The 21,986-nt window shown below is 46.8% G+C and overlaps 1 protein-coding gene across 1 annotated transcript; it reads right to left on the minus strand.

Annotated features, from left to right (window-relative positions):
* Positions 1–8,371: 8,371 nt before the first annotated feature.
* Positions 8,372–9,838, minus strand: LOC123104404 (mitochondrial uncoupling protein 5). The gene has a single exon (XM_044526244.1). It carries the CDS (start codon positions 9,525–9,527, stop codon positions 8,553–8,555), a length of 975 nt encoding a protein of 324 aa, XP_044382179.1. The 5' UTR covers positions 9,528–9,838; the 3' UTR covers positions 8,372–8,552.
* Positions 9,839–21,986: the final 12,148 nt, after the last annotated feature.

The following is a 21,986-nucleotide window of genomic DNA, read 5'->3' on the forward strand; positions in this document are numbered from 1 at the left end:
TTAGCAATTAAACAGAGCCAGTTGAGCTAAACATTGCTCTAACAAAAGACCAGCGTTATAAACAAAGGCTAAGTACGCATAATTTTAACAAAGTTACCGCCGCGCCACTCAATGCCTCGCTGGTGTAAGATGAGACGTCAATGACTTGTCCTGGCGATATGCCGCCGTTGGTGGACTTCGCATCCCCCCGGCTGAAGTCAACTGCGTCGTCGTCCTCGTCCTCGGTGCCGCCCTCAAGGTTGTAGTACTTGTAGTAGTGGCTGCGCCATAGCTCACGCTAGTACTCCACCACCGATTCCTCAATGGACAAGCTCTTCTCAACCTCGTCCCGAGCCACGCGCAACTCCTCCTCCTGACGCTCCTTGATCTCCGCTGCCTCCTACATCTCCATCTCCCGCTCGGCGATATCATGAGGAAGAGGGTGCTCCATGGCCTCCGCCGCCTTTTCAGCCATGGGTTGCATGCTGGATTTCGAGGTGGCCTCAAATATCTTGGTGTGTGTGTCTTCGATCTTAGTGTGGATGGCCTCGACCCGGGCCAGGGAGACATCAGCGGTGCGGACGGCAGCTCGAGCGCTCTCGGCGTTTGCAGCCACTACTGTCACAATAGCTGCCCTGTCGGCTGTCGTAGACGCCCTCTTGGCGGATGCGGCCGCGCTCAATGCGGATGCGGTCGCGCTCTCAGCATAAGCGGTCGCGCTCTCGGCGCAGGCGGCGGTGCTCAGGGAGGACGCGACCATCTTATGGACCCTCATGAAGTGTTTCCATGGCATCATTCTTAGCAAGAAGGGGTTGCGGGAATGGGGATTAGGGATTCGTGGATTCGGGGGTGGCTGACACTAGAGTAGACGAAGTCGGCTAAGCTTATGGAGGAAGACTTAAGTAGACCCACGAATTTTCATCGCAAACGGTCCCTACAACAAACTGTGTGTGATGTTGTTGATATTTTGTATTAGTTGTGAAAGACGAATTTAGGGTACAGTGGCAACATATGGTATTTTAAATGTACGAGAAAATTTGGAGTACTAATACAACTGTCATGTCAAAGTTTGGAAACTTTCAGGGGTCCTTTGACCTTTCTAAGATATTTAAGTGATTTTCTAGCCATTTAATTTCCGTAATTCGAATTTGAACTACATGTACATGCAACAGCTAACCATAACGTTTTGAAAAGTCATATTTAAATACTTGTGTGCGAGTTAATTCCATGTGTAGTAGATTGGACGGAATTTTCAAACATATTGGTGTCACGACTTGGACACAGATCATCGAGTGCCATGGCATTGAAATTCCAAAAAATTCAACATTGATCAGAAACACATGAAACCTTGCTTGGCGTAATGACATGGCACCAAGATGATGTGGTAAACAAAATGGCCTGTTTGACGAAAGTTTGAACACACACCCCTCACAAACCGAAGTAACTCACTAGAAGGCTCATGGTTCTGAGAGGACACAATGCATGTTTGATGACGAACTGGCGATAGCTTCTTCTTATGGCCTTTTTTCTACATTTCACGTGCACTAATACAACTTTCATGTCAAAATTTGGAAAATTCCAGGGGTCATTTGACCTTTTTAACACATTTGAGTGATTTTATAGTCATTTAATGACTGTAATTCAAATTTGAACTACATGTACATGAAGCAGCTAACCATAACGGTTTGAAAAAAAATCATATTTGGGTACTAGTGTTTGAGTTAATTCCATGTGCAGTAAATTAGAAGACTCTCAGACACGGCTTGGACACAAAGCATCGAGTGCATGCCATGGCATTTAAAGTCCAAAAATTCAAAAATGAACAGAAACAAGTGAAGCTTGCTTGACGTAATGGTATGGCACCAAAATGGTGTGGTAAAAAAATTGGCATGTTTGATGAAAGTTTCGAGACACACCCCTCACAAACCGTAACAACTCACTAGAAGAGTCGTGGTTCCGATAGGGGCACAATGCATGTTTGATGACGAACTGGCGATAACTTCCTCTTATGGCCTTCTAAATTTTTTACAGTTAACGTGCACTAATAGAACTGTCATGTCAAAATTTAGAAAATTCCAGTGGTCATTTGACCTTTTTAAGACATTTAAGTGATTTTCTAGCCATTTAATGATCGTAATTCAAATTTGAACTATATGTACATGGAACAACTAACCATAACGGTTTGAAAAATCATATTTGTGTAATGTGTGCGATTTAATTCCATGTGCAATAAATAGGAAGGAACTTTCAAACACATTGGTGCCATGGCTTGGACACAAAGCATGGAGTGCATGCCATGGCATTTAAATTCCAAAAAAATTCAAAAATGATTAGAAATACATAAAACCTTGCTTAACATAATGGCATTCCACCAAGATGATGTGGTAAAACAATTGGCCTGGTTGACGAAAGTTTGGACACACACCCCTCATAAACCGGAGTAACTCACTAGAAGGCTCGTGGTTCCGAGAGGGAACAATGCATGTTTGATGATGAATCGAAGATAGCTTCCTCTTGTGGCCTTCAAAAAATTTCTACACTTAACGTGCACTAATAAAACTATCATGTCAAAATTTGGAAAATTTCAGGGATCATTTGACCTTTTAAAGACATTTAAGTGATTTTCTAGCCACTTAATGATTGTAATTCAAATTTGAACTACATGTACATGCAACAGCTAACCATAACGGTGTGAAAAAAAATCATACTTGTGTACTTGTTGTGTGTGAGTTAATTGCATGTGCAGTAAATTGGAAGGAATTTTAAAACGTATTGGTGTCACGGCTTGGACACATGCATGGAGTGCCATGGTAACAGAAAATAAGCATTCATCCCTTATACGAGGAAAGAAAATGTAAATATCTGACAAGACAACCGGGCCTCACACGATTGGCACTGTATTTTGCCCCTCGGGGTTTGGAAGGTGAGTGACGCGGGTTATTAATCACACGCGGTTCTGTATTGGAAACCGTCAGCTATTAAGTTCACACACGGCTTTTGCTGGGGAATCATGTATAATTCAAACTACAATACTCGTAAATTTCGACGACCAGCGTGTGTACTGTTCCTGCCGATCTACATTCCAGCCGCCAATAAATAGTACCTTGGTCACGCCGTCCCGCCTGCATTCTTATCTACATCCTCCCCTCGCTCGCCCTCTTTCTCACCCACAAATCTCTGCCATGGCGCCGCCGATCTGCCCACGCACCGACGAGGAGGTGCCACCCCGAGGACGTTTAGTCGAAGAGCAGCAGCGAGAATGACCCCTACGGGCCGCCGGATGAGGTTACGCCGACCCCCCAACTTTGGAGTGGTTTTAGGGACAGTACAATCTTTGTTTGTGGAAATCGCTACCGCCGGCTGAGAAAGCCAGGAAAATGGTGTTCAAGAAGGAGATGGCGGAGGAGGAAGCCAGGTACTAGACGACCCGTGAAGCCAGTGAGGCCGCCTGGAAAAAGGAGGCGATGGAGCTTTGGAGGCGGGCGCGTCGTCATGCGGGGGAGGTGTGAGAAGACGGGTACTTCACGAGGAAGGTCAAAGGCGCTAGGCGCCTCATTGCTGCGTGGAGTTGAGCTGATAAGCTCCAGCGTGCCACCAACGAGGAGCTCCAGTTACTAATTTGTATCTAACAGTTATCATCTACGTATACAGAATGGAAAGCATATATACATACATTGAAACAGAACATATAAGAACGGAAAACATAGTACACACATTGAACCAGAGCAATATTATGATTGTTGGGAATACACAGTGATCCACGTCAAAATGAGTCAAAAAAATGCGTCCATGACCAGCAACCCTTGCCTACGGTAGCTCTTGGCTCTGCCTGAACTCGTGCAGGTGTTCGTCCAAGCGGTCGACATGCCACGGTACATATGGAGCGTGATCTTGAGCTCCAAGTTGGCTATTTCATCGGAGATCACCAACTCGAGGATGCGACGGCCATGTCTCCTCTACTGCGCCCAGGTGGACACCTGGACCAAGGAGGCAGTCGAGCCTAGCGCCCAGCGCGCTGGCATCGAGCGGGTCGCGGACAAGGCGAATGGCGCGGCGGGCGTCTGGTGCAAGTACAGCGCGGCCGGCCTCTGGTGCAAGTACGACACAGATGGCTTCTGCCCACTCTTGGCGAGGAATGGCGTACTAACGGGACGTGTACCCAGCTGCGACGCCCTGACGACAGCAAGCAAGCGCCGATGGATCCGCTCTTGCTGTGCAGCGCGCCGCGCCTCTTGCTCTACGACGCTCCAACAGTCTCATTGTGCGGCGAGCCGCAGCCTATCGGCACGGACGCGCCTAGCTTGCTCTGCGGCACACCATCGATCATGTTGTGCGGCGAGCTGCAACCTCTTGGCGCTGACATGTCTATCTTGATCCGCGGCGCTGAAGCGCCATGCGCCAAGGGTCTGCTCAACCCTGGCGATGACGCGCAGCATGACATCGTCCATCGCATTGTTGGGGGGCTCCTCGGCCTCGTCGGGTTGTGGCGCCTTCTCGTTTTTCTCGACGAGGAGGTTGATGGCAAAAGCCGCGCTTTAGTGGGTTGGTATGCTCGGAAAAGGTGGATGTGCTACAGGTTGCACTTGTTGCCTCGGTGCGTCGCGCGCTGCTTAGGTTTATGCGCAATATCGCTGGATGGCGGCGGGAAACCGATGAAAATGACAGAAAACGGTGGCATGTTCATAAAACACCATCAATTAATGAGAACTTAGCATGGAAGGAACATCGAGCTAGCACGACGTGTGCAGGCACATTACTCGCCCAAGGCTATGATCCATATACTTGTGTGCCCAACAGAGCACACTATTCACGGTAAAGAATATTGTTCTGTTTATCCTAGTAGAGCAGTGGCGGCAAGCGTCACAAGAAGAAGTAGATGATGATCAGATGATCGTTTATCCTAATTAATTATGCATGTAATAATTTTCTTTGATATGTGGAAATGTCATGTGTGTACTAGCCACCTATGTAATTGGATGTTTAATTTGGTTGTGCAATCATGTCCTTATTAGTATATATGTTGTTGTTCTGTATGCAATCACATCACACACGGAACATACTAGGAAACCGTCGGTGATGAATTCATCAATCGCTGACAATTGTATACCAGGACGTGTTTGCCCACAACACACACTTATTAGCAGCAATCGTCTGTGTTATTGTCGGTCTTCACGTACATTTCTGATTACAGACCTGTTTGCAACGTACCACACACATCTTGTTAAGTTGAACCATTTCTATTCTCTTGGCTCAACACAAATAGTTCATCCGAGTAAACTGTTTGCCGTATAATGCACACACCTTTGATCTGGCTGACCGTTTCTGTTGTGTTGCCTAATCACAAACAGTTCATCCGAGTGAACTGTATATAGCCCACACCTTCATCTGGCTGCCCATTTCTGTTGTTCTGCCTCATCGCAAACAGTTCTGCTGGATTAACCGTAAGCCATGCATCGCACACGCAACTCTAATCTGAATCGTGTTTGATGTCTCCACCATCGCAAATGTTTTGTATCTTTTTTGACGGTTTTATTACATCACCATTTGTGATTAATGCATCGCACACAGTTTCGTCGAAGGGTCTCTGACTGGACTGTCGCGTTTGGACCATCCTGCATAGTGTCACAAGCCAAGTTGTGGCAACTTCCTCCATCTATGATGACTTTGATGGATCTTCCTTGAATTCCCGCTTTGTTATGCAAGATGTGGCATCATTGGTATTCATCTTTGTTGTCGTTGAAGTGTCAAAATATATGGAACAAAAGCGGGCTCGAATTATTTTTGCAATAGAATTGAGCATCTTCAACTTCTTTCACTTGATGATGCATAGCCACATTCCCCAAAGATTCCATTGCTTCTTCGCTCATGGAGTCATACTAGCCATCACGTTCAGGATCATGGTCCTTGTCAGACACTCAAATGTCTTGTGGCCATGTCCTTTGCAAGTGAAGCATTGTCTTTGACTTGTTTTGGTGTTGGGGTCCATTAGGGTTTTCACTGAGACGATCTTGGCAATGTCTGAAGCAAGAGGGTGACCCGGTTTGCTCGAATCTTTTGACTGCATGCATTGGAGATGGAAGAACTGCCCAAGATCTCTACAAAGGCGATATCAGGGTCATGTTAAGAAGCCCACTGTCATTCTCGAAGCAGTTGCATCGTAGGATGTCTGGATTTGACATGCTTTCTTTGGTCTCACAATGACATCAATGTGTTGCAGCGATCTCCATTGTTTGCTAGGCTGACTGAAGGTAAATCCCTCCTTGCAAGTATACTGTCAATGGCCATGAATACAAAATGGACTACCATATGGTTGACGGTATCTATCCTTCTTGGGAAACCTTTGTCAAGACCATCGTTGAGCCACTTGGTCAAAAAAGGTCTCACTTTGCCCAAAAACAAGAAGCAGCTAGAAAAGATGTCGAGAGGGCATCTGAAGTTATCCGGACCCGTTTTGCAGTTGTTCATGGACCTGCTCAACAATGGGATCCGGAGACCTTGTGGGAGGTGATGACATGTTGTGTGATCATGCACAACATAATCGTGGAGGATAAGGGTGAGTATGCTGCCTCAGCTCTTAAATTTGAGAACATGTGTGATTCTATCGAACTTCCGGAATAGAATCCGGCCATGTTTGATGAGCTTGTTTAAATGCATCAGCAAGTTCGGAATCAAGCAACTCATGAGCAACCGAAGGAAGATTTGATTGAGCACTTATAGGCGGTTGAAGCGGACAATGAGTACATATGTGCTAGTTGAATTCAAGTTTGAACTACTTTAATTTCAAAACTTTGTTGGATTTTAATATTTAAATTAGAACTACTGCCACATTTGAACATTTTTAGATAGACTAGGATTTGATATGCAGTTATTTAGAGCCTGCGGGCTTTAAAAAAACAGAGGCAGATGTTTGCAGCTACAGTTGGATGGTCGGCTTCCGTATCAGTGAACGCAGACTGGCCCTCTCCGGTCCGCAGAAGAATACGGTGTCCGGTTTGACGATCAGCGTTGGAGACGCTCTTAGTTCCAAGCAGTGTTGATGGTTCTCTCCCCTGTATATTGATCAAAAGGTGCTGCCAATCAGAAAACACTAGCACAAATCTTGAAAAACTGGCGTGTTCGCCGGTGTGTGCTCTGCATCCGTGTGCTCTTTCGCTTCGCTTCTCGTCCATTCTTTCCATGAACCCACCAGCACGAGTTCACCAGCAAATTATGCTTCCTGTTACATGTCCGGACTGAGGCAAAGATTTCCCTTGCGTCCAAATCCATGGCACATGCTTGAGCGTTATTCGCTGCATTCCTAGCGTGTCTTCGTGTGCCACTGCACTGGCAGGATATGTTTGTTTTCTCCTTTTGCGATTTTTCTTCGCAAAAGAAAATAAAAAGGCAACTGTGTGCCACGAGTGACAGCCATTTCCCTAAAGAACAGGGGATGATGATCCTGAATCCTGATAGTTAGGTTTTGTAAAAAAATCGTAAGTGCTCCAGCAGTGCCGGACGGACTCTGCTGGAGCCGACGGAGCTCGTTGTTCATTTGCCGACTGGAAAGCCCCGATGGTGATTGCTGATGGCTGCTCAAAAGTCCGGGTCTGGTGGTGGACCGCCGGACCGTGTCGCCGCCGTGGAAACGCCCGCAACCAAGTCGGCACGGCACCCACCCCCACCCCCGGGAGAAAGGAGTGGCACTGTCAACCTTAACTGCTCTTAGCGCCACCATTATGGTCGGCCTTTGGTGGTTGCCACTTGACACCCTTCCCCCGCAGATCGTGTACTACTCCAGCACTCGCTGTCGATTTCGCAAAGAACAATTCGTCGATCCCGGGCCGGTACATGTCGACTTGCATGCTGATGTGGAGATTAGGTTTGCGCTTGCCCGTAGCCTTGCAGCCCGGGCGACACGTTCCTGTGATGTGCTGCTGGCACCGCCCATCACGCATCGTTTCTGAGGTTGGAACCGAGGTGGGTACATTCGGGATGATCATGGCTGCCGTGTCTACTTGGCATGAATATGTTCCTGCCGGCATTGCTACTGCTGAGGCGTATGCTTGTCGTGACGGTATATTCCGCTGGGCCGCGGAGGACCTTTTTTTCGACAAAGGAGCCGTGGAGGAACTATCAAGAATATCCTTGTTAAAACTGATCGAGAGAGGAGCAGTGGATTATTTTGTAATATAAGGAGTCGGCAGCGCATCTTACTTACTGCTAAACAATCCTCCAGCTTGCACTGCCAGCGCATCCTTGTTGCTTAGAGTACTATATATACTGCCGTTTCGGAATTCTTAAATTAGTACTCAATTGAAAGCATGCCAGTAATAGTCTATTCGGTAATTGGCATATTGTCAATGCTGACAATTCCTAGCGGAAGATTCTCAAAGTTGACATTCATGGCCCAAGATTTAAAAATGAGAATTTCATTCAAAATCGATCAAATCCATCCGAATACAACGGGAGGCAGGAACTGGAGGAATCTCTCCAGCGGTACTACTAGTTATTCTTAGCAGCAGCGGCATCAATGGCGGCCTCTTGTCGTCATCATCATCATGGATTCATGGTGCCGCGCGGTGGTCTGCACTGCATTAGAACTCGGCGTCCTTGAAAACCTTGCGCACCTGCTCCAGGGTGACGAAGAGCACGACGGTGAAGGGCCCCTGGCGCGACACCGTGGGGATGAACCCCTTGTAGAGCGCCATCACGCCCTCCGACCGCACCGTCTTGAGCGCGCAGTCCAGGGCCCCGGCGTACGGCGGGGGCGCGCCGGGGGCCACCTTCATGTTCATCACCCTGGTCTTGACCACGTCGACGGGGTTGGACGCGGCGGCGGCCACGATGCCCGCGGCGAAGCTGGCGGCCACGTGCGTGCCCAGCCCGTCGGCGGCCGGGCCGCGGCGGGCCAGGATGGCCTCCTTGGCCTGGTCGTAGGTGGCCAGCTGCGAGGCGGTGACGATCATGGCGCGGTTGACGGTGAGCGCGGAGCCGCGCCAGAGGCTGCGCACGCCCTCGTCGCGCGTCATCCGGGCGATGGCGTCGCCGACGCTGCGGTAGTTCCGGCGGTCGGCGAGCGGGAGGCGGCCGTCGGCCTGCATCCGCACCATGGCCAGGTCGGCCGGGTTGCCGACGGCGGCGCCGACGCCGCCGGCGATGAGGCCGGCGGCGATCTTGAGGTGCAGCGGCAGCACGCCGCCGTTCTCCTGGGTCCAGCGCTTCTTGAGGATGTCGTAGAGCCCCATCCGCGTGGTGGAGTAGAGCGTCTGGCGCAGCATGGTGGCCGAGATCCCGGAGAAGAGCCCGGCGGCGCCCTCGGCGCGCAGGATCTGCGTGCAGATGCCAATCGGGCCGGGCTTGGGCACCGGCGCGGGCGCGTGCGGGAGCGTCACGGTGTGCGCCCCGGCCTGGAAGGCGAGCGCCGGGCGGAGCGCGGGCTGGGGCGCCGCCGCCGCCGCGGAGGACTCCCCCTGCAGCTGCATCCGCACCTTGATGAGGTCGAGCGGGTGGGTGGAGCAGCCGGCGACGATGGAGGCGATGCCGCCCTCGACGAATCCCTTGACGCCCATCTTTTCCCTCCTTCCTACAATCCCTGGACGAATTCGAGACCCGCAAAGATCTAGAAACAAAACCTAAAGAAGAGAGGAAACAAAAACCAAAAAGGTGTCGGATTTGGGCGAGGCTATTCTATTCCCAGTAGGAGCTGGGGCACATCTCGGAGGACACGAGGAGGTGGGAATGGAGGGCGAAGGCTATGCAGGAGGAGTGTGGGACGCTGGCCCTCTGTGACATGTGCTGCTCGTGCTGCTTGCTTCTTCTTGCCCTGGGTGGGTGCGGGATCTGTGGGGGGGAGGAGGAGGCGCTATTTGTAGGTGGACGGACGGGGGAGGAGGGAGGAAGGAGGAGGGGTGGCTTCGGGCGGGGCTGACTGGGGAAGGCGGATTCGGGAGGGGGTCGCAGGCTGACGGGGTCCGGCCTGGCCGGGACGCGTAGAATTTACTCCGCGGGCACGCCGGCGTCGTGTTTCGCGTCGGCCGGGCGCGTTTGGGGCCGTCCGTTCCGCTTGCTGTCCGGACGGGGCGGTTCGGGGCGGGCACGCGCGTGGTGGAGGAAGGAAAGTCATTCTAGGGAATCGTTTAGAAACGGCGCACCGGCCGAACCGTTCCGCCGGTTCGCACGCCACGCTGGCAAACACGCCCGCGCATCCCCTTCTCCTTCCTTACACGCCTCCATCCCCTACCTCCAGCCTACGTGCGCGCACCTCTCCTCCCCCGAGCTGCGACTGGGCCTCCACGAACTCCATCGCCGGCGGCCAGGCGCTCCCTCGCCGGCGGCCAGGCGCTCCCTCGCCGGCCACCATGGCTGCCTGCTGCCATGGTCAGATCCATCCCCAACGTACAGCTTTCTAGGGCGTGCATCCCCTCCCCTCCTCCTCCTCCCGGGCAGCGACTGGGCCACCACAAGCTCCATCGCCGGCGGCCAGGGCGCTCCCTTGCCGCGCGCCATAACTGCCTGCCCGCCATGCCCGGATCCACCCGCGTATAGAAGTGTTGCTACCGTCACCTAAAAAAGCTTCAACGGCCATTCAAAAAAGCTTCAACCATAGACATAGAAAGCTTCAATGGCACTGCACAACAAGGGGAAGCTGCAACCATAGTTGAATTTTGCTACTACCGGCGAAGCTTTTTGCTACATCCATCAGGCGGAGCTCGGACCTCGCGACGACGAACAACGATGTTTTGCTGCAACCGTAGCAGGATTTTGCTACAACTAGCATCGTTTTTTGCTACAACCGGCATAATGTTTTTGCTACATCCATCATGGCCGAGCTGCGACCCGCGACGACGACGACGGCTTTTTTGTTACAACTGTCATAGGTATTTGCTACGTCCGGCAACGGGCTTTGTTACATCCGTTCATTTTTTCAGAATGCAAATGTTTTGCTACAACCCGTTTTTTTTGTTGCAACCATGTCTCCATTTTGCTACGACCAACAACGAAAAATGCTACAACGGTCAATTATATTTGCTGGAACCAGTCAATCGTCAGCGAGGCGGAGCTGCATCCATGGCATGCGCAGGCGGGATCCATCCATGGCGAGCGCGGACGGAGAAGCTGCATCCATGGCGAGCGCGGCCAGCGGAGCTGCATCCATGGCGAGCGCGGCCAGAGGAGCTACATCCATGGCGAGCGCGGATCTCCGACGAGCGCGGGCGGCGGAGCTGCATCCATGGCGACCGTTGTTCTTGGGCAAACGCAAAAGGCCGGCGAGGGCGCCCACCGGCGACGAGGAAACGCCGCGGTGGTGCTTCAAGCTCGGTCGTTCTCTCGCGCGGTATGGCGTGGTCTCGGCGGCGCTCTGGGGAGAGGAGACAACGTGAGGAAGAAGGGAGCCTAGGCGAATCGTTTTCTTACCTAGATCTGACGGCCTCCCGCGATTTGATCTGACGGCCCGCGCGCGACCGGCCGAAACGTTGGGCCGGTGCACCGGCGCAGATCACTGCCCTTCTTTCTAGGGCGAAAGAATCGGAACACGATGCCCGGCTAGCTTGATTCTCACGTGTACGGCGCCAGCCGCTGCCGTGTTTGCTGTCAAAAAAATGCGCTCTGCCTTTGGAGAGTTTTTTTTAATCTTTTCCCTTGTTGGGGGTGTTTAGGGTTTGCTTTCCTCTCGGCGGAAAATAGTTCGGTGATATGTTGCTTAAGCGTGCGACATTGGTGTCGCCGGAGGGACCGCGTGTGGGGCTTCATCGCAAGCATGTGCATTGTGTGGAGTCCCGCGCCAAAAGAGATCAAGATCATGGCTGTGTAGGAGAGTATATTCATGGTCCAGTGCTTCTAACAAGGTGGTTGAGTAAAGAATAAGGAGGAAGGCCTTTGGTTGTTAAGAAACCTAGAGTCATGATTTAGCCCTGCGACGGTCTATCTCCACTTGAACCAATCGAACTTAATAGCTTGGTTGTATGGGCACAAATTCACAATTATTAGGGAAACGAAACACGGTTTTACCTTGTGATATATGAGAAGTTGACCAAATTTTGCGGTGCCTGTGGCCGTATGGGCCACACCCACTACGAGTGCGGTACAGACGAGCAAACAAGGCAATGCTCAAGTGTTGCACTTTGCCACGTGCCAATGGGGATACTTGGCACGACCATGTGGTGTATAAGGGGAGAGGATGTGGCGCGGTGTCGAGAGGCGGCATAGGGGATAGGATAGAGGAACATCATGTAAGGGGTGGAGTATCATATCATGATTGGGGTTGGACCCGTAGAGGAAACCGATGGGAGTGCAAAAGAAATTCGATGACACAACTTCTATCCCGGTTAAATCTTGAGACTCTGGGAGTCAGATGTTGACAGTGACAAGTCTTCAAAGAAGAGGTTGGTTTTGGAGACGGGGGAGTATGATAACGTGGATGAGGGAGATGAAGGTGAGAATATGGACTACAATGCAACGATGACGATAATGGAAGAGAAAAAATAAAATGAAAGGACACATGCAAGACTAAGAGATTGATTAAAGGCTATGTGACTTCCATCTCAGCAACGACGGGATCAGTGGGCTCCCAAGGAGCACCATCGACAACAATGAATCTCTTAAGTCTGAATTGTTGAGGTTGCGGCGGCATAAGACAGTTCACAAAATTACTAGTAACAAGCTCAATATACATGTATGAAACTCATAGTACGATGTGCGCCCTTACTTGTAACCCTCTGAAAATAAGGATTATTCTCTAGTGAATATCAAAACGTGGATGATTTTAAAATAAGTTCGGTTGCATCAAAGCGGGGCTTACTCTTATGTCAGGAGAAGCATCAAATGAGTATGGGACTTGGCTTGTACAGTACTTCATGGCGAGTTTATTTTACACTCATCATTTCCTAAATTTAATCTTTATATTCATAAGAAGTTTCCTAGTATATCACTTCATTTTTTCTTAGTAATCACTAACAATAGCAAAGATGTGCATATCTCCTTGTTTTGGCAAGTTTTTTTTGCATATTTGATGGATAAAGGGGGGAGGGGGTAAGAGTGTGTCCAAGATCTAAACCGAAATAAAAAAATTCATCAATGGAACATCGTGAACGGAGGAACCAGGCACCTTGTCGAGGAGCATTTTAATATTGCACCCGGTCATTAACGAAGTCCTGGATTAGGGGGTTCTTGGCATATCGCTTACCAGTCCCTTGGGCTGGGCCGAGGACCCCCCCCCCCACCAAGCTCATCAACTGGTGGCCCTCGTTTGTCTGGTCCAAGAACACCAAAGAGAATGATCTCAAGACTTGGCGTATACTTCAATACTTAGAAAAACTCCAATGCGCCAACCCAAACTGTCTGTGCGTGTCCGTTTGGGTCGAAATGGATATAAGAGTCAGCCCAATGCGGCGACCCAAATGGACGAGCGTCCTTTTTTGTCGGCATGCGATGCATTTCAAGCCCAAACTTGAGCCGTGTTTGCGTCGGCGCGAACACGAAACGGATGTGCGCGACGCTCGCCCTTGTCCCCCTGACCCGCCAATCGGTGGCACAACCACACCCATATTCCTCTCTTTCTCAAAAAGCTCCCGCCCCGCTCGCGCTCCCGGTCGCTCGCCATGGACGAGGCACCGATCGTCGACACTGCCGCCGGCCTCACCTCCCTCGCCTCTGTCGGCCTCACCTCCGCCAAAGGCAAGCGCGCCCACAAAATGTCGGTGCTGACCAAGAAGAAGGTGCTGACGGACGTGTAGCGGGCCATGCGGTCGGCTAAGAGGAAGGGTCGAAGGAGGGTGCAGTCCAACAAGGAGGCAGCCGCGGCCGCCGCCGCACAATATGAGGCCGCCATCGCGCAGAACAACCTCCACATCGCTGCGGCCATGACGGGGGCCCTGCTCTACCTAGGGTTAAACCCAGGCCAGCACGGGCTCGTCACCACCGCCGTGGCCACGGCCAGCATGGGCTCGTCGCCACCGCGATGGCAACGACCAGCACGGGCTCGTCGGCACATCGTCCGCAACTGCCAGAGTCGCTGTGCATGTCCACCACACCGCAGACGCCTGGCTTCCATCCCCACCCGCAAGCCTCCCATTTCCCACCTCTTTGGGCTCTGGTTCACCGGTGGTGAGTGTGGTCGCACTGGCCATGCCCGCGCCCATGGACATCGACCTTAATGGCACACCTGTGGCCGGTGGATCGTCCACCGGGGGCCAAAGGAACTCCCGCATGAGATCCCCGCGGGCATGCAATATGATGACTGCAACCTGTTTGACACAATGCCAGCCACGGAAGACGAGACGACTAATCGTTTCATCATGGAGAACATCATATTTAGAAGGAGGTTTGGGTGGGGTGGCCTTCTATATCGACGAGACCCAAAGCCAAGACAGGCGAGGCCCCTTCATGGCCGGCCACGAGGGCACGACCGGCACCTTTGCTCAAGGCCATGGAGGCATGACCAACCTCTTCACGCAAGGCCAAGATGGTATGGGCAGCACTTCCCCGCAAGACCACGAGTTTTTGGAAGACTATGGCCTAGAAGAAAAGGATGAAGTGGACATTGATGGGGAGCCTTAGTTTTTTGACGAAGAGCTCGCTACCCAAGCCAATGCAAACAAGAAGCGCCAAAGCAAAAGGACAAAGGCATACACAAAAGGATGGGGACAAACTCCTTTTGTGAATGTTGGAGCAACATTGGACAATACCCTAAGATCGGTGCCGAGCAAAAGGCGTCAACCTTTTGGTTGAGAGTTCATCGCAAATTTCATGAAAGTTCACGCCATACAAGATGGAGAGCCAGCATGGGTGGGTGTCCATCTTGAAGCATTGGATGGTGCTACTTGTGATCTGATAACCCACAAGTATAGGGGACCGCAATAGTTTTCGAGGGTAGAGTATTCAACCCAAATTTATAGATTCGACATAAGGGGAGCCAAAGAATATTTGAAGGCATTAGCAGCTGAGTTGTCAATTCAACCACACCTGGAGATTAATTATCTGCAGCAAAGTGATCAGTAGCAAAGTAGTTTGATAGTTTTGATAGTGGTGACAATAGCAATAGTAACAGTAACAGTGATAGCAGTAATTTTGTAGCAAGCGTAATAGTGATGATAGCAGTAGTAACTTAGCAGAAACAATATAAGATAAATTCGTAGGCATGTATTCATCATGTGACAGTTATAACCTAGGGCTATTAGGTACTAGCTCCAGTACATCGATATAACCTAGGGCTATTAGGTACTAGCTCCAGTACATCGATATAATGTAGGCATGTATTCCGTAAATAGTCATACATGCTTTATTAAAAGAACTTGCATGATATCTTTTGTCCTACCCTCCCGTGGCAGCGGGGTCCATATTGGAAACTAAAGGATATTAAGGCCTCCTTTTAATAGAGAACTGGAACAAAGCATTAACACAGTGAATACATGAACTCCTCAAACTACAGTAATCACCGGAAGAAGTCCCGGTTATTGTCACTCCGGGGTTACCGGATCATAACACGTAGTAGGTGACAATAACTTGCAAGATCGGATCGAGAACATGGATATAATGATGATAACATAAACGGTTCAGATTTGAAATCATGACACCCGGGCCCAAAGTGACAAGCATTAAGCATGGTAGCAACATCAATCTAAGAACACAGTGGATACTAGGGATCAAGCCCTAACAAAACTAACTTGATTACATGATGAATCTCATCCAACTCCTCACTGACCAGCGAGCCTATGAAGGAATTACTCACTCTCAGTGGGGAGCATCATGGAATTGGCGATGGAGAAGGGTTGGTGATGAGGAAGAACGAAGATCCCCCTCTTCGGAGCCCCAAATGGACTCTAGAATTGCCCCCCCCCCCCGAGGAAGAACAGGGCTTGGCGGTGGCTCCATCTCGTGGATCGCAATAATTCTTTCTCCCTGATTTTTCTCTCCAAAAATAGGATTTTATAGCGTTGGAATCAGGGTCAGCGGGGCCACCAGGTGGGGACAACTCACGTGGGCGCGCCAGGAGAGGGGGACGCGCCCTGGTGGGTTGTGCCCACCCAGGTGCCCCTCTCTGGCAGGTCTTGCCCCCAGAAATTCTTATTATTGATATAAAAAATCCTCGCAAAGTTTCGTTCCATCCCAAGAACTTTTATTTCTGCACAAAAACAACACCATGGTAATTCTGCTGAAAACAGTGTTAGTCCGGGGTTAGTTTCATTCAAATCATGCAAACTAGACTCCAAAACAAGAGAAAAAGCGTTGGAGACGTATCAACTCCCCCAACCTTATACATTTGCTTGTCCTCAAGCAATTTAGTTGATAAACTGAAAGTGAAAAAGAAAAAAATTTACGAACTCTTTTGCTCTTGTTTGCATAAATAAGCTTAAACAACACCCAGGTTTTCAGCCAACAATATAACCAACCATGTCGACAATAACTCTTAAAAAATTATAATGACTCATATCAATGACATAATCAGCTATGAGCAATAATAAGATATCTCAAACAACAACACGTTGTCAAAACAACCATGATATAATATGACAATAATGGTATCTCGCTAGCCCTTTCTGAGACCACAAAATATAAATGCAGAACACCTCCAAAGTTCAAGCAGCGACTAAACATTGTAATTCATGCTACAAAAGATCCAGTCATGATGCACCCAACATTAGCTACGCATAATGCATAAATCATGACAACTGTGCTCTACTCACTTTCTGGCGCTTGTTTTAGAAGGTGATGACACAACATAAAAGTAAATAGATAGTCCCTTCTCAGAGGGAATCAGTGATTTGCAGAGGTGCCAGAGCTCAATTTTTAAAACAGAGATAAATGATATTTTGAGACATGCACCCTTCTCATTTACTTCACGACCATCAGTTATCAATATCTCCCATGCTAAACAGGCTAGTGGCGGTTCTCAAGCGATAAAAGTAAAGGTTTACCCCCCCCCCCTCCACCAACAATCACATTCCACGGCTTGTCCGAAACAACGGGTGCCGTCCTAACCAACAACATTCCTGGGAAAGTTTTGTTTAATTATTTGCATTTTTGAGTTCGGAGTTGGGAATCCCTATTACCGCCCTTTTCTCATGCGATGGCGAGTGAATAAACACTCAACATGAGAATAACTCGCTTAGCATGAAAGATACTGACCACCTCTTATCGTTTTATGAACGATCGAGGGCACACAAAACGAATAATTTTTTAGAAGTTTTTAGAGGTGGCACATGCAAATTTACTTAGGACGGCAGGGTAATACCGTATATAGGTAGGTATAGGGGACTCATCTGGAATAACTTTGGGTTCAAGGATTTTGATGTACAAGCAGAATCCCCACTAAGTACAGGCGAAGGCTAGCAATTTAGATTGAGAAGCGGCCAGCTAGAGAGCAACAATGATCATAACCATGCATTATGCATAAGTAACATTGGACACTAGCATGAGTAGGATATGAACACCATGAACATAAATATCATAAAGGCTATGTTGGTTTTGATTCAACTACATGCATGAACATGTACCAAGTCAAGTCACTTGAACATTCAGAGGAGGATACCATATCATCGTACTAGTTCACAATCATTTTAACGCTATGTTGATATCCAAGATAAATAATTATCAACTCCCAACTACTTATGCATGGCATGAGAAACTATAATCTTTAATTGTCATTACAAACATGTTTAATCATAACGAGCTGAATCATGGATGCTAGGTTAAACATATTTACACAGACAGGACAAGTCAAGTTCATACCAGTTTCTCTCTGCCATGGCCAGTTCATCGAATATCATCATTATTACCTTTCACTTGCACAACCGAATGATATGAAAATAATAATAGTGCAAGAGTGCCATGGACTAAGCTGGAATCTACAAACATTTTATTTAACAGGAGAAGACAAGGTAAAATGTGCTCTTTATGTTCAACAATTATTCAAATGAGAGCCACTCCACATTTTTATCGTGGTCTTCTCCTTGGTACAACTTGAATAAAAAGAAAAAAATTAGAGAAGCACACTAAAATATTTTCAGAGTTTTTGGTTTTCTTGAACAAGCAAATAAGAGAAAAGCAAAAACAAGAAAAACTATTTAACCGGAAAAGCTCCCAACAAGCAAAAGAAGAACAAGGAAATCTTTTTGGGTTTTTTCTTTTTAATACTACAACTAAGCATGCATAGAAAGTAAACTAGCTAGAACTAAATTTTTTGGTTTTTCTAAAGTTTTTCAAACACTCAAGAAGAAAGTAAGAAAATAAATCTAAGCATGGATGATACAATGAAAAAGTGTGGACATCGACAAATGGAATGAGTGAACATGAATGTAAAGTCGGTGGAAACACGTACTCCCCCAAGCTTAGGCTTTTGGCCTAACTTGGTAGTCAATCAGCAGCCTAGAGGGTAGTAAGGGTGCTGGGCATCCACTCGTCCCACTGTTGGGGCTCCTGTTGTGTCGCTTCCGCAGCAGCCTGAGTGTCCCGGTAGGCAATGATGTCCGCAGGCATGATCCTATATCCGCCCCTGGCAGCAGAATCAAACAAAGTAGGTGCATGTAGTGGAATAATATCACGAGTTTTAACGCTAAAAACCAGGTTATAAGGAATGGGAATGTCAGGATAATCTTGTGCAAGAAAATGATGGTGTTCCATGGCTACCCTATCTAGGTAGACCTTGGTCAAAGGATAGTCATGAGGGCGTATCTCGACCTCGAAGTGAGCCACCAAACGAGTAGAAAAAATCCCACCATGTATTTCACTCTGGGATTTATTAAGATGAAGGCGATGAGCCACAATAGCTCCCAAGCTATGGGTGTTGTGGCCCTCTAGTGCTCGGCGTAAAACAGCAAAGTCTGGTGCACTGAGCGCACCTACTTTCTTTCTAGCAAGCAAGCACTTAGCAACAAATAAAGCAAAATAATGTACGGCAAGAGAGTGTATGCTAGCAGCCGTGGTGGCTGACACCCCTCTCTCATCTTCCACTATCAAAGTGCGATAAAAATCCTCAAACCCAGCCGGCCTAGGCTCGGCTAAGCTCCCATCAGAGGGGATCAAGCATATATCACAAAATTCAGTGAGTGGTATCTCATGATTTCAACATATATATCGAAGCTCACTTCAGGAGGACTATTCCTAGGCAGGAAAGTAAGACTCTGAACAAAGATATTTGTGAGGATTTGGTGCTGGTCACACTCATCTGCGATGAAGTCGGTGAGACCGGCGTTTGCAACATATTGCATGAACTCCTCAAGAATTCCATCCTCTTCCAGGAACGGGGTGTGCGGCCATTCGCACGGCCGTACCTCCGCCAACCTCCAAGGGTGGAGATCATTGTCAGAAGACTCCCCAATAACACCCTTGGAGTTCTTCCTAGAGCCAAACTTCCTGAAGATATTCATGTCCGCGTACAATTTTCTAAAAATAAAATTTTTGGGGTGACAAAAAATTGTCAACAAATCTTTATAAGATTGATAGCAACTACTCATAGGGATACATAGAGGCCAAAACAAGCATTCAAACTACTTAGAACACTAAGAATTTAACATGCAAGAATATCTACAGCAGCACCAAGAGTAACTAATTATTCAAAATATAAACCACTAAAGCAAAAACTAATTAGACAAACGGTGGAGTCACATACCAAGCAACAATCCCCCGAAACAGTTTCAGAAACGGAGCTTCGAGCAAAGAGATCGAAATCCGCGAGTTTGAGCTCAAGAACACGGGAGACAGAGCAATTTCTCTCCCAAATGTAATTGATAATTTTTTGAAGTATTGCAATTTCTATTGAACAATTAACATTTTGATAGTACCTATTGAACCTGTTTTGAAATATGTAACGGACATTTTTCTAAGACATTTGTTAAATACATAGTGAACATTTTTAAATGGGGATACATTTTAATAGTAATTGTTCAACAGGTTTTGAAATATGTAGTGAACATTTTTCCAAGACATTTTGATACACTATGAACATTATTTTTAAATGCAAATACATTTCCTATACACTATGAGCATTTTCTTCCTAGTTGATGAACAATTTGAAGTACTAGCAAATGCGCACATGCAACACACGTTAATATTTAGGCAATATGTTAATTGCAGGCGGATATTAGGTATGCTATTATTTGTGTGTTAATTCTGTGATTAGTGCAATATTTGGTATAATATTAATTGCATGTTAAACACATTAAACGCTCGCCATTGAAGCAACCTAGGTCGTTGGATTGACTTAGTTTGATGGCCGAGATCAGTTGGATCCGCCCATTTGGGTCTTTTAATATTGGTATAGATATAGATTACTAATACAATTTTTTGTTAGACAGTGAGCATTTTTCTATTGAAGAATTAACATTATCATAGTACTCATTGAACATTTCTTGAAATATTGAATAAGCATTTTCTTAAGACAATTTTCAACACACTATGAACATTTTCTTAAAATGCATTTTTTAAATAATAGAATATTTATATCCCTAATGTAATTGATGAACAATTCAAGGTATTACAAATATCTTTTAAAAAAATAAACATTTTTCAAGACATTTTTCTAATACACAACATTCTACTAAAAATGCAAATACATTCTCTAGACATTATGAGAATTTTTCTACCCAGTTGATGATTTTTTCAAGTATTACTAATACATTTTTTGAATGCACAGTGAACATTTTCTATTGAAATTAGCATTTTCATGGTGCTTGTTTAAGATTTTTGAAATATGTAATAAGCATTTTCCTAGGACACTTTTTAAACACATTGTGAACATTTTTTTCTTAAAGTGCAAATACATTTTTTATATATTATGAATATTTCTCTCCCAAATGTAATTGATGAAAAAAGTTAAATATTACAAATAATTTTTTAATGCATAGTGAATATTTTTCTATTGAACAATTAACATTTTGATACTACAAGTTGAACTTGTTTTGAAATATGTAATGAACATTTTTTCAAGACATTTTTTAAATACACTACTAGTAACTATGCACGTGCAACGCACGTATCATAGAGTTATGAAATAGAGAGAAAATTGGATCGCAGGAAGGGAAGCGGTGGCATAAGTGTCGAAGGAGGAGGATCAATTATTGCGACGGCCATGCCTGCAGGTTTCCTTGGTATTTTCAAGCTAATTTTAGTGGCTCCTTTGATTATGTTGGACTATTGTACAAAAAATTATTGGGAACTTTTTTTTGTGTAAAATCAGTAATCAATAATTGGAAAACATGTCCGTGCTGGATGGAAGAGGTAAAAGAAATTTCCAAGGTAAGACCTGAAGCTTCCTTGAACTGAATGTTGGTTATGCAAGCGGTCGAAGTTAGGACCTAGCATGCCAGTTATGCACTCTGAAGAATATAAACTTTTGAACTTGTCTATCAAGTCAAGGATACATGATCCAACTATCGACATACTTTATAAAATCTGTCAGAACACTATCTATAATAAATATAGCGAAAGCAAGCACTTGTAAGCACAATGTCTGAAAATGTCAAACTGTGTACGAGTCAAGTTTACACTAAAAGTAGAAATAGATTTTATGCACTGTAAATGACAGAATCTACCAACAAAGCTTAAAGGCATGGACTGGCAATATATATTTGTGAACCGAACATGACATAAACTGGCAATATAACCTCACCTACCAACAAAGCTTAAAGGCACGGACTGGCAATATATATTTGTGAACCGAACATGACATAAACTGGCAATATAACCTCACGCCACAGTTTGGAAATAAATATGATGATACATGACATTAACATTAAAAGTAATGTTAAAGAAATTTCAAGCCATCTGACAAAAATAGAACATCACATTAACCAATAGTCTACCCTGTTTTTCACTCTAATTTAAGGGAAATAAACATGTTTTTACATGATAGGGAAGACAAATGACACATGCTCCTTTTCAGTGGCAAAACACTTTACTCCTAAAGATAAGTGTTGGAAACATGCACATCTTCTTATTTGACACCTGAACAAGCGATTGGATTGCTTCCAGTATTACATGGACCAAAGGTCATGAAACATCAGTGTGAATCCCGTATCACATCAATTTGTATT

This window comes from Triticum aestivum, chromosome 5A (genome assembly GCF_018294505.1).
Source record: "Triticum aestivum cultivar Chinese Spring chromosome 5A, IWGSC CS RefSeq v2.1, whole genome shotgun sequence".
NCBI classification, from domain to species: domain Eukaryota; kingdom Viridiplantae; phylum Streptophyta; class Magnoliopsida; order Poales; family Poaceae; genus Triticum; species Triticum aestivum.